This window comes from Bactrocera neohumeralis, chromosome 2 (assembly GCF_024586455.1).
Source record: "Bactrocera neohumeralis isolate Rockhampton chromosome 2, APGP_CSIRO_Bneo_wtdbg2-racon-allhic-juicebox.fasta_v2, whole genome shotgun sequence".
Taxonomy (NCBI): Eukaryota; Metazoa; Arthropoda; class Insecta; order Diptera; family Tephritidae; genus Bactrocera; species Bactrocera neohumeralis.
In genome coordinates, this window is record NC_065919.1 from 46,465,574 (window position 1) to 46,478,730 (window position 13,157).

The following is a 13,157-nucleotide window of genomic DNA, read 5'->3' on the forward strand; positions in this document are numbered from 1 at the left end:
ACAATATATAGTTATAGTTTGTTCCGTAAATCATCAAAGCGCTGACATTGTTTTCCTGGGACTTGGGGGACCCTATAATATATAAATATATATATATATATATATATTAGCATAGACGATCGAATCAATTTACCCACGTCCTTCTTTCCGTCTGCCCGTCTATATAAATGTTAGTTAGATATCGATCTAAAATGTGAAGACGTTCTTTTCATCCTAAGACGCTGCTGAACTGGCGTAACCGCCGAAGTCGGTCACCTAAAGCTGCCATTCTTACTTACCGATCAACGTTATACAATATAACATAAATTTTTATGATACACATATATTTTTTCCTTATTAAATAACTTTAATTCGGCTTGAAAGTTGTTTATAACAAACAAAGTCGCTATAAATTACAAGTACAAATTGTCTGTTGGAGACAAACCGTTGGCCGGGTACACTTTTAGATTTAGTTACATACAAAATTCGGTACAGCTGAATATAACTTCTTTACTTGTTTCCATTTCCATTTCGATTTCTTATTATTTTATTAGTTTAGGCTAGTACATATATTCTCCAAAATATTATATATCATAATTATGAACATGCAATACTTAAGATTTGATGTCTCAGTTAAAACAAAATGGCTGATTGGGTACATCTCCAGTACCAAATGGTTGTGGTATTTCAATAATATTGTACAATATTATAAGCATACCTCATGTCTCAAATGTAGCACACTTTTAGGCGTTAAATACTTGCGACTACAGATTTTCGGTTTGAAAATGTTTTAATATTAAAATAAGTTAAAAATGTATTATTAAATATTTTTGGGAGAAAAATAATCAGAAATCTTACAACTTTTAAGTGAGTGATTGTTTGCAACTTGTCCACCTCGACTCCAAATGATAAATGGAAACAAAGAATAGCTAGTACAGAGTGGCGCACGAAACGTGCTACAAAAACACACCGTAACTTTTTTAAGCGATTACACTTCATTTATTTTGATTTTATTGTAAAACAAATTTTATTTTATATAAATAATTATTTTCAAATATATTGACCTTAAATGCTCATCCACGCATAAGCGACACGTAATCAGAAAATCATTCATTGCGGCCTTAAGAGTTGAAGTGGAAATTGAAGTAATTATCGATTTAATGGTCTGCTTCAATTCAGTCAGATTTCTGGGTTTTGTTTTGTACACATCTTGCTCGGCATAACGCCATAAAAGTTTTTGGTGCAGTCAGGTCAGATGATCTTGCGGGCCGGCGGAAATTTGTCAATACATCTTGATGAAACTGCGCGCAACCCAGTAACTCGTTCTGGGTAAAGCTGCGTCTAGTGGATTAGTTTTGGATTTGATCCTCTCCATATATGGCAATTTTGCTTGTTTACATCTCCGTTTAGATCAAACGCTCATGACGCCCATCAGATATTAACAGGCAATTTATAAAGTTATTCGATCATATTTTGGCAAAATTTCATGTGAATATGCAAATATAGACGATTAAACCGGCTTGTCTTTTGAACTTTGTACGGAAACAGTTTTAACTCATAATGAGTTATCCGTTGCGCCGATAAATTACTAGTCGAAACTCTGGGATTTTACTGAATTGACGATGCAACATACGGATCTCGATGGTACGACCTTCTTGCAATACTTCCACCTTCGGCAAACATTTTTACCAACCTCAAAATGGACCATCTACTCTGAGGAGTGCCGCCAAGATCCCGTTTGAATTACCTTTGGACGGAAATGACGAACTGCTAAGCATCCTACCGGTACTGTCCAAATTGGTATCCCAAGCATTCATTTAACAGAAACTTAAATAATAACCTACCAAAAAGAAGTAAATCGATTACTCACACAGAAAAAAAGTTATTAGGTTTGTTTTGTACCACGATTTGTGCGCCAGCCTGAATATAAAAGGCAGAATAAAACAAGAAAAAACGTTAACTTCGGCTGCACTGAAGCTAATATACCCTTCACAGGTGCATTTATTTTAGTAACTATGTCTTCAGTTTGTATGGAAGCTATATGCTATAGTAATCCGATCTCAACCATTTCTTCGTATATTATATTATTACCTTAGAAAATAATCTCCTTAAATACTCATTCACACCTTTTAAAATTAATTCCTTTTAACTCAAAAATTGGCTCTTATTAAAATTTGTTAAATAAAAAATATTAAAATTATTTTCACGCATGAACTCTTTTGACCAAACACATGCTTGATTCATCCGAAAAAAATATGTATTTAAGGCTAAAATTGGAGGATTATCTTTCATTTCCGTGTCGATTTTTTAAAGTCTATGCCAATATACTTTAATCATGAACTATTAAAACATTTTTATGTTTGATCTGCACTTTATTTAAAATATTATGGATTTCGAGAGGGTTATGTAAATTAAAAAATAAAAAATCTCGTGCTTTAAACTTAAAAAAAAAAAAACGTTTTTTTTTTGCTGACTATTCAAAATATTAAAAATTTCGTCGACAATTTGCTGAACTTAGCAAAATATCTTATAATAATTCTTTAGGCCCAATTACTCATCAAACCCTCCTAAAAATTCTCCGTATCAGCACAAATTATGCCCGATTCCCGTAATTAATGCACCTACCATTTCCGAACTAGACTAGATCAGTGAAATTTGTTGAAACAATCATGTAATTATGGTCCAGACATGATTCCCTCATGCTTCCTTAAAAAATGTGCCAAATATATATACCAACCCTTAACAAAACTATTTGATGTATTTCTTAAACAAGGCTTGTTTCCATCAATATGGAAAAAGTCATTTATAATTCTTTACATAACAGTCGATTTAGGTCATCCATTGATAACTATAGAGGAATAGCAAAGTTGTCAACAATATCTAAACTTTTTGAAGCTACTATAACGACGACGGATTTCTCCACTCCTTTCTTGTTCACAGCACGGTTTTCGCAAAGGGAAATCTACAGTAACTAATTTGCAGGAAATTGTAACACATGTATCAACGGGCTTTAGACAGAATAAGCATACTGAAATTATATACACAGATTTTAGTAAAGCTTTTGATAAAGTAAACCATTCAATTCTTTTGAATAAACTTGATCTTCTTGGTTTTCAACCAAAATTTCTAAAATAGGATGCTTAGTAATAGAACTCAACAAGTTATATTTAACTGGTTCTGATTTAATTAATGTCCCTTCAGGAGTTCTTTAAAGCAAACATCTTAGTCCAATTCTGCTTTTATTTTATTATTTATTAATGATATGTATATCACCTGTTGTTATGTATTCAAGAGTCGACATATAACGACGATATAAACCTTTTTAAATCATAAACTTTAAATAGTGAAAGATGTTAGTTACAAACAGACTTAAACATTTTAGTTTTTTGGTGTGTTAGAAATGATATGCCATTGAATCTTCAAAAATGTAAAACGATGTGCTTTTTCCATAGAATTTATTAGCATGATTTTGTCGAACCACTCTAGCACATAGCTAACATATTATCAACGATCAAGATCAAGTTTTTGTATGGAAACTTTATTAACTGTCAAGGATATTACAGATTTGGTGCAGCCAATGATGTTCTTTCCTGTTCTTCATAAAGGGTGTTTTTTAGACATGTCGTTTTCAAGAGGAACTAAGAGAGAAGAACTTACTTTTATGTTTACATAAAATGTTTTTGAGCAAGTGACCGCTGCGGCTGTTTCGAATAAATTCTCACCAGGAGACTAAATATTCGATCACTTTTTGAAGCAATGAGAGCCGCATGTCAGCAATCGCTTGCCGAATTTTCTATTTACAGTCGTCAATCCTCTCGAGCATAACCGCGTAGACAACCGATTTAACATAATCCACTATCTTGATGGCCACGCCACAGGCTACGAGAATGCGCTCACCAAAAATTTCCTTCAATAAGTTGATTGCTGTGTTGGAAACAAAGGTTGTCAAAATCAACATTCTCCAATTCAGGCACGAAAAAGGCTTATTTTTTGAAGAAGTTTTGATTTAACGGCGTCACAACAGTAGCTTGAGGTTAATCATTATTCTAAATACGGTAATTTATGTAGTACTATTATGTCTAGTATTGACATATATGTACATCTGTATAGCTTCATATTTGAAAGAAGTGGAACGTTAAAATATGCTATACTGCTTTTCTTTATTTACCGACTTCGATTTGTGGAATTTGTGTCCGAATTAATCGCTATATTGGTTTCTCTTTGACACATATATATATATGTTGTAACTATGGTATATAACTATAAAAGTCTTACAAAAACTGTTACTGAAAAACAAGCAACCAATATTTTGATTTTGAACTTGAAGAATGTTCATAGAAGGATAAAACTTCATCACAGAAAGAAATTTACTTTTAAGCAAGACGTCTACAAGTATGACCACGGCTTTGATAGAAAGCCAAGTAAACAAAAGTTCGTGCAAGAAACAAAAAATAACATACAATTTGAATTCCCTTGAAACTTGATTTCAGTAACCAAAGGCATTCTTGTTTTATCTGCCTATAAAGTATGTTTAGGACTTAAATTAGAGAATTTTATTGGGTTAGTGAGAAGGGGTTTGAAATACTTTCCAAATACTTTAAATATGAACTATTACACTTCTTTTTTGTTCAAATCTCAGCAATCACACTTATTTTGCGCATACTTCAAACACCGTTACTCATCCTTCAGGCCGATAATTTATGCTTTCTTAAACAGGATCACATCGAAATTCAATCATACTTTCAGTCGTGACAACAAACATTTCCTTAATTGCAAAATAACGTAACAACATTTTCGAAAATTTACAGTGGCGTGAATGAAACACGAAATAAAATGGAAGAAGAGTGAAAAAAATTTATATTAGTTAAAACTGGTTTATATCTGAGCGCAGAACCTGAAAATGTTAGACATATGTAATATTATGTATGCAATTTGAAGTAGTGAATCGTAATCAATAAGATACTCAACTACGAATTATTTGATGATACGTTATTTTGCATTTTAGGTGACGATACGCTGTATAAGTAGTGCGGTCACCAACTTCTGTCGTTTTATAATAAATACAAAAAAATTAACGGCTCGAAGAACATCTAAAACTTATATCTTGCGAGACCATGGCTTTTATTTTGAATATGATTAAGAAGAATTAAGATGGGATCACGATTTGCAATTCGTGATTACTTTGCCATTTCGCTTATTTATCAGAACGCGATTTACTAACAGTGCCACACATTAAACCGAATTCTCTGTATGTTCTTAGCTTCATGCACAATGTGAGATTTTACACTTCATTTTTACAGGTTATCCACACGATTTTAATTCAAATATTGGAAAAACAAAAATTTAAAGAAAAAACTATATTTTGGAAAATTCAAATTTATTATTCAACTTAGATAAAATCGAGAGCTGTATACCGGTTATAAAAATCAACATTTCAGAACTTTTAGCCTGATTAAATTGCGATTTATTTTCACAGACCATACCTTGAGTTATAAGAACCGGAGGCCAGCCATCGAGGAATACGGTTGATTTGAAATAAATTGGTAGTAAATTCGTGAAATTTCGGCTTTGGTTCCATTGGTTAGTGAGATTTTGACTATCCATATATTCATTTACGGCATCTTTTGAGGGTAGCTGACTCAATTTACTTTTGCTATACCTGACACACAGTTCGGATGAAATTTGACAATACCCATTTTTTCTATGATCAGAAAAACATAAATAGATGTGTCACTCAAGATGTTATAACTCAAAAACCGATTGTCCACAAGAACATTTATAAATATCGAATAGGAATATTTCGTTAACACAAGTAAATTCAAAATATTATATTGAAGCCCAAAACTCCGAACACCAACACTCGTGAGTGAGTCCGTGTCCGATTTGAAACCAATTGCTATACGTAGGATAACTTTTTTATTTCGGGATTAGAGAACTTAAACCATTTTTGAATCATCGAAATTCGCTTTATCGTTTTTCAAAATATTCTTCATTAAGGTCTATACACTTTTGCAAGCATTTTAAATAATTTTCGAATCACTTTGGCCAATTTGATCGAAGTATATCCAAAACATGCATTCTGATCCTATTAACCGCTTCATCAGGTGTCAAAAAACCTTGTCCAAGCTATGAGGAGCGTATTTTTTACGAACGGGAATGAAACGAACATTCAGTCCCATGTTAGGACTATACGGTGGATAATTAATCAAATTGATGTTCTCAATACTCAAAAATGCAATTGTTTTTTCGGTTGGTTTTCTTAATTTCTTGAAAGACAACTGGTAAAAGAATGATTGTGTATCACTCAGAATTTACTGTTCTGACTTGTTCTAGTAGTATGATTGCGACATATTCAGTTTCCTTAAAACAAAGACAAGCAATAATTTTCTTGAAAGTACTTCGTGCGCGAGCAACTTTTGTTGGATTCCGCTCAGTTTGAAACATCTACAAGTATACAGTCGACTGCTGTTCACTTTCGAGCGAATACCCATCAATCCACTTTTCACCATCTGTCACGATTTCATAAAAGTGTTTCGCAGCACCGTTATCGTATTTTTTAACACTTCCCTCGACCAATTGACCCGAGCCTTCTTTTGAAACAACAATATTGGGGTATCCACAACCTCGATTGAAATCAAAATGCCATCAAAAACGCTGGTCCTTTAAAGAGCTTCATCGAGCGGCCCTTTGTCAAAATGATCTAAGCATGTTTAACGTCAAAGGTGTCAAACTTTCCAATATTACATGGGTTTCTTCGGGTAAGAAAAACCTTATTTTCATAAATTTTTTCTCATATAAAGTATGAAAAATTTGTTTAAAATTTTATTATATTTTAAACTTGGCCAATTCGACGCCATTTCCGGTGACCACTCGGAAAAAAGATGCGCCCGCGTTGGCAGGATAACTTCTTACAGGATCATCTAAAGTGAAAGAATACGTGTTTTAATTAAAACCTTAAGTTATAATTTGGACAAAGGTAAAAAAAACTAAAAAATGGATTTTTAGCAGACTTTTTTTCAAAAACACTTAAAATTTAAGTGAAAATTGCACGACATTTTTTTTTTTCAAATAGCAGCAATCGAAAAAGAAATCCTTCGTCCAAGTCCTTAGGAATTGTATATCGATATTAGCAACCGACTACAGAAACACAGTTTCGAGAAAAACGCTTTTTAAGAGGCGCACTTAGCATAGCTAGCCTCGAGCGCTCAAGTTCTCAAGGTCGTATGCCCGAAACTATTACTCGCATCAACTTAAAAATTTAAGAGAATGTTTTGTAAAAAAAAATGGATTTTTGAAACCGTTTGCCCATGTAAGCCCTTGAGCATTTTGACGGCAAAAAATAAAACGAATTGGTTTTTTATTTAGATTTTTTCAATTTCATTTTGGTTTATTGCACAAATACTCGTACAATGTACATTACTAAATTTGTTTATTTTTGTTGTTTAATTATTTGAGTAGTAATTTGTGGGTAGTTAATCTAATAAATGAGAGAATTTAATAGAATTAGTTAGAATTACAGTTTACGATTAAACTAAATTTAGTTATGAACATAAAGTGCCGTTAGCACTTAACACTTTACAAAGCACTTCCATTATATGTACTGTATATATATTAGTCACATATTTTTTTCATTTTTTAATTGTTAATATTACTTTTTTTATTTTTTTTTCATTCGCTAATTACAAACATACATACATTTTCACTTACAATATTAACCCACTATAGATAAAATAGCATATGAATCAAACAATATACATACATTGGTAAATATTCTGCATGTCGAAACGATTCAACACGCAAACACAAGCATAAGGTCCACCAAAAATTAAAAAATAAATTACAATGCAACTTTTATACATACATTACACTTAAACTAGTTTGACAATTTCACAAAATATTCAAAAAAAAAAAAATCGCAAACTCAAATCAAGCAAAGAGCAAACCAAACACAGCAGCTCGGCGCAGCAATAAAACACGATTTGGAAATAATTTCATTTTTCACTAACAGTAAGTTGAAAGTTTTCAAAAATTTATAACAGCCGCACGCACACATACATATATATATATATGTATTTGTTGGTATGCGTTGCAGCTCATTTCATACGCATTTCACTTGCATTTTTTACACTTATATTTACAGTTATTATTTATGCACACTTCTGCTTTTTTTAATATTATCTATAACTAAAACAACAAAATATTTGCTCCTTTGCTTGTTTGCTTGCAAACTCAAATTGTAGCTAATTCAGGCAGACTTAACAAAAATAATATGTTTCCCTCTTCCTTTTATACAGATTCTAACTGTTTTGCAGTTTTCAAGTGAAATTAGTTTCGCACAATTTATGTATAGTATATATAAATATATGTATATCGTTCATAAATAAGTAGCGAAGTTGTGTATAAATATTTATATGTATGTAAATCATATTTCAATATGCAATATTTTTATAGTAACTACTAATAATATTTATGTGGATTGCCATCATTCAATATAAATTACAACAAAACATTATAAAATCGAGCTCAACAAAAACGCAAGCCTTCCAATATATTAAAATATAATAATAATGTATAAAAAAATTAAATAAATAAGAAATAATGTAAATGTTTTAGCAAAATTAATCGCATGCGATAAATTTTTCGCTTGTAGCATATACAAGAGCAGCTGCTTAACTACTTTACATTTAGTTATGTTTTTAACAAAAATAAAAAGAAATTTAATTACAACTAAGATCGCTACGACATCTAGCGTCTAATTTGGGTATTTTTGTTTGTTTTTGCTATTTTCGCTGGTGTGTCGAAAAAACTATTATAGCTTGGTTACAATGCAATCGGTAAAGTCTTGGGTGTGTGAAAACCCTTTCAGGTCCAAATTCAATTTCTACAAAAAAATTGTATACGATTTTAGCATAAACGCCAGCATGCGCTTTTTCGGCGACTTAAAACTATATTCATAATATAATATCTACTTTCCTTTGCAATTATGCAAATACTCAAGTTTGTACAGCATATTAATTTAACAACTAAAATAAAAAAAGCTAAAAGATATCTTAACCACTTCGTGATACCTTCTAAGCCTTGATAAAACTACGAGTAAGGCACAATTTTTGTTTCTCTTGGTTATGTGTTATCCTGTAGCGGATATTCAATGTACAATGCATAAATATATATAAACGACGATCTAAAGTAAAAAACGAAAATAATATATACAACTATAAAATATACAGTTAAGCAACGCGGTGTGGCTTCAAACTTCCACACCGTAATTGCGATCGACCACGTAGTCGTAGCGGTCGTCTTTCTGCTCGCCATTGGCGCCATTGCTGTTGTTGCTGTTTACGTGCGCCTTTGCAGCCGCCGCACTTGTGCTCGGCAATGACATGTCCGCATTGGTGACGTTCAATTTTGCCGCTTCCGCTGCTGCTGCTGCGGCCGCAGCTGCTGTGCTCTTGGCCGCGTTCAATTCTCGACGACTGACTGCGATGCCCAAATGATTCTCACTGAGATTCTTATTTCGATTATTGCTGGCCACGAGCGCTGTATTGATAGCGATTGCTGTTTCGCGTGCCTTGTCCTCCTCGTCGTCCTCCTCTTCGTCTTCCTCTTCGATCAGATCGGCATCGGGCAAAACGTAGTCGGCGCGATCTGGTAAGTCGGGCACTGGTAGGCCCTTGCGTGTGAAGAAGGTCATTTTCTCTCTGCGAAAAGGAGCATATGAATTGCAATTTAGTATTTTTTTTCAAACGAGCTGTTAATTTAAAAAATATTTTTAAAGTGATAGGACAAAATTTTCACTCACTTGAACGACAACAAATCGGGTGATCCCTTCGGCACCTTGGTTTTGCGCAGCTTATGAATTTCTTTGGCAGTTTTCATCAAAAGCTTATGCAATTGCTTCTCCTCAGGGCATTTGGCTGGGTCAGCACGCTCGACCAAGCGTTGGAACTCCTCGTTCTCAATAGCCCAGGCGGCAATTAAGGGATCGCGATTATCACGACCCTTCTCCAGACTAAAGTGGTGAAAGAGAGAAAATAATCACGTTTAGTACACTGTCTTGCTCTCAACTGACGTTAACTTACACTTGTTTCAAGTTCTGTAATTTGGCAATTTGATCATTTAGGAAATCTAACTTGCTATGCTGCGCTTGCAGATCCAGCTCCAAGTCCAAGCTGGTTCTCGGTATATGTGTATGACGAAGTTCTGTAATAGAAATATACAATTAAAAATATTATTAAATATACTAAACTGTAATTTTAAGAGCTTTCGTTATTCCACTTACTCGTCATTTGCTTTGGCGCTTTGGTGTGAAAGCGTAGCGAACGTCGCTCGACAGCACCGCGATGGAAGGGATGCGGCGTCACGCCGAAATGCATTGCCGAATCCGAGTCGGAGCGATTAAGTCGACAAATGTAACGGTTCTTATTGACTGCCGCTGAGGGCGTGAATGTCTGCGAACGCTTTACCGGCCTATCGTCGGCCATTTGCTGTTGCTGTTGTGAAGCTCGCAATTTTTCGGGTGCAAACGCGCACTCGGTGTTTGTTTCCTTGTCCGCATATTCTTGTTTAATCAGATCGATGCAATTATAGGCCTCCAGCATTTTCTTTGTGAAGTCTGCCAAAGTGCGAGAAAATAAGTATGTAAGCACAAGTCCTTTTATCCTACTTTCTTGCGAACTTACCAGCTGTCAGTTCCTCCAACTCATTGTCGTCATCGTCGTCTTCATCATCATCCTCCTCATCTTCATCATCCTCATCGTTTACACTCAGTTGTTCTATTTCCTCAGTGATTTGTGCCTGCATCTCGAAGGGCGGCACTTGGTTGCGCGTCAGCGTTGAGGTTTGTGACGAGGTAATTGTCGATTCATCGGACGACTCTTCCTTGGCGACATTTGGTACATTTGCGCCGGCAGCATTGGCTGCGGACGCAAGTGGCGCTGCAGCCGTAGAAGCAGTGACTGCGGCAGTAACGCCAGCAGCGGCTGCTGCAGCGGCGGCCGCACTCGTTGAGGGCATATCTAATGGTTCAAATGTTGGCATAAATTTAGAGCTGAGCACATTGTACCACTTGAGTGTGGAATCGTCGGCATTGAATTCGGCCATGCTGATCTGTACGGTGCCCTGTGTGTAGCAAAAATTGTAAATAGTTATTGAAGACCAGATATTTATGTGACCAGCTTGATAACTTACGATAATCTCCTCTTTCTGGCCAGTCATGCTGACCACAGTGACCTGTAAACTCTTCGTCTGCAGTTTGCTGAGCGTTATGGGCACGGCAAAGGTGTCGCTGAAGACAGGTTTCTGGAAGTCTGACATGGGTTTTGTGCGAATCGAAGTAAGCGAATTGGGCAACAAAGCGGCGCGTAAATAACTGTTATTGTGGAAGAATGTCTGTAAAATAATGATTGTCATAATATTTGTAAAGTTAACTTACACTTGTGAATTGTCCGCGGTCGCAGTCCACAGCGCTGAGAGATTGTTCGCACGTTCCAGCGAAACGACTAGTAGTCCCTTATCCTTCAGATATTTTAGCCCGATCTGCACTTGCGCCAGCTCCTTACGCGGGAAATGCGCGCGCGAAGCTTCAAAAACGCCAGAGTCGCCGGCGACTGATTCATTGCTTACCGCCGCAGATACGGAACGTGTATTCGAGGACGATGACGAACGGCTGAGCATCTCTTGCGGCAGATCCAGCAATGATGGTTTTTCGGAAATTGGCGACAACGGCGCAGCGGGCAGGTTAAGTGGTGCGGATAAGTTAAGTTTCTGCAGTTTGGCCTCCAACACCATACAATCCAGCAGTGTTGAGTCCAAGTCCTGTGCATGCGTACGTGCCATTGCAGCAGCCAATGCTGGATTTGGCTGATAGAGTGGTGGCAAAGCAGCACCTGTAGGTGTGTTGGCATAGGTTGGCTCCTCCTTGAGCCGCTGGCTGCTGATCGCTACTTGATCGGCATTGGCATTGTATTTCATAGGCGAGGCGGGTGGTGTTTCCATAGACAGGCTGCTACGCGGCGATAGCGACAATTCCGATGAGGGTTGCTGTTGTAGCTGTGGATGCGCATGCGTAACCGTATGCATTTGTGACTGGTGCTGTTGTTGCTGATGCTGTTGTTGTAGCTGTAGCTGCGCCTGTGCGGCTTGCAGTTGTTGCTGTTGGTAGAAACGCTGTGAGCGACGCTGCAAATCGATCACATCGATTTGTGAATCGACAGCGAATGGATCGATGTAGATGTCGGTGAAGCTGAGCGCGCTCTTGCTGCTCGCCGTCGACAATGAACCCAGACTAGAACCACTGCTAATGGAGAATGTGCTCTCTGATGAGAATGACTTGAGACGTTCCTCTAGTTTCTTTGTAGATTTGAGCGCTTCCTGCAGCTCTCCAACCAGCAACTGCTTTTCTTCATGGAAACGCAAACGTTTCGCTATGCATTGATTTGTAGCCTCGTACGCCTCTTTCAGATCTTCCTCAAGTTTGCGGCGTGTTTGCTGTATAACGTGCACTTCTTCATGTGGACGCGACTCCATCGAAATGCTATTCAAATCGGTCAGTAGTTTCTCCTTTTCTTGTATCAGCAAAATGCGATCCTTGTCAGACTCCAACTGGCCGGGATCGATACGTTCCACATGATCCACCAACTGCTGTTGCAATTTTTTAATATGCTTACGCCATTCGGAGTACTGCAATTTCGTCTTGGCCATCTCGGCAAATCGTGCGCCACTATTCATGTCGCCCGCGCCACACAGATCTGTCTGTGAGGCGACGCATACGCGATCAAACGGTGAGGCGGCATTCATCAGCTCAGCATTCTCATCGTTGATCTGTTGGCGGCTCAGCTCATTCTTAATCTCCACCAAACTGCGCATCAGCTCTTCGCGCACCTTCTCACCGGACACCAGCGATTTGTGCACCTTAAGCATCTCCTCGCGTATGGCCTGCACTTCAGCGATGTCATAGCAACCATTCTGTCGTGCATTGATCTTCTCGCCCACCGAGTACAGCGTATTCATGCCGCGTTGCGTGTGCGTAATATCGTGTGTGATGTGCTTCAGTTCCTGCCGCAGCAGACGTACACGCTCCCACGATGAGGCGACTTCGGCGCGCAATAAATCGGGATCGTGTCGACTCATTGAGCTCGAAGAGGAACACACTGCAATAAAAAAAGCGGTTGTTAGCAAAA

At 36.8% G+C, this 13,157-nt stretch overlaps 1 protein-coding gene across 1 annotated transcript in view; it reads right to left on the reverse strand.

Annotated features, from left to right (window-relative positions):
• Positions 1-7,599: 7,599 nt before the first annotated feature.
• The window catches only part of LOC126751319 (protein kibra), a 68,973-nt gene continuing 63,415 nt past the window's right edge, over positions 7,600-13,157 (reverse strand). The window contains exons 4-10 of the mRNA XM_050461494.1: positions 11,411-13,127; positions 11,167-11,347; positions 10,659-11,097; positions 10,259-10,591; positions 10,059-10,179; positions 9,779-9,988; positions 7,600-9,677 (exon numbers count right to left, since the gene is read on the reverse strand). Coding sequence (XP_050317451.1) covers positions 9,227-9,677; positions 9,779-9,988; positions 10,059-10,179; positions 10,259-10,591; positions 10,659-11,097; positions 11,167-11,347; positions 11,411-13,127 — 3,452 coding nt within the window. The 3' untranslated portion in view covers positions 7,600-9,226. The remainder of the gene's footprint in view (positions 9,678-9,778; positions 9,989-10,058; positions 10,180-10,258; positions 10,592-10,658; positions 11,098-11,166; positions 11,348-11,410; positions 13,128-13,157) is intronic.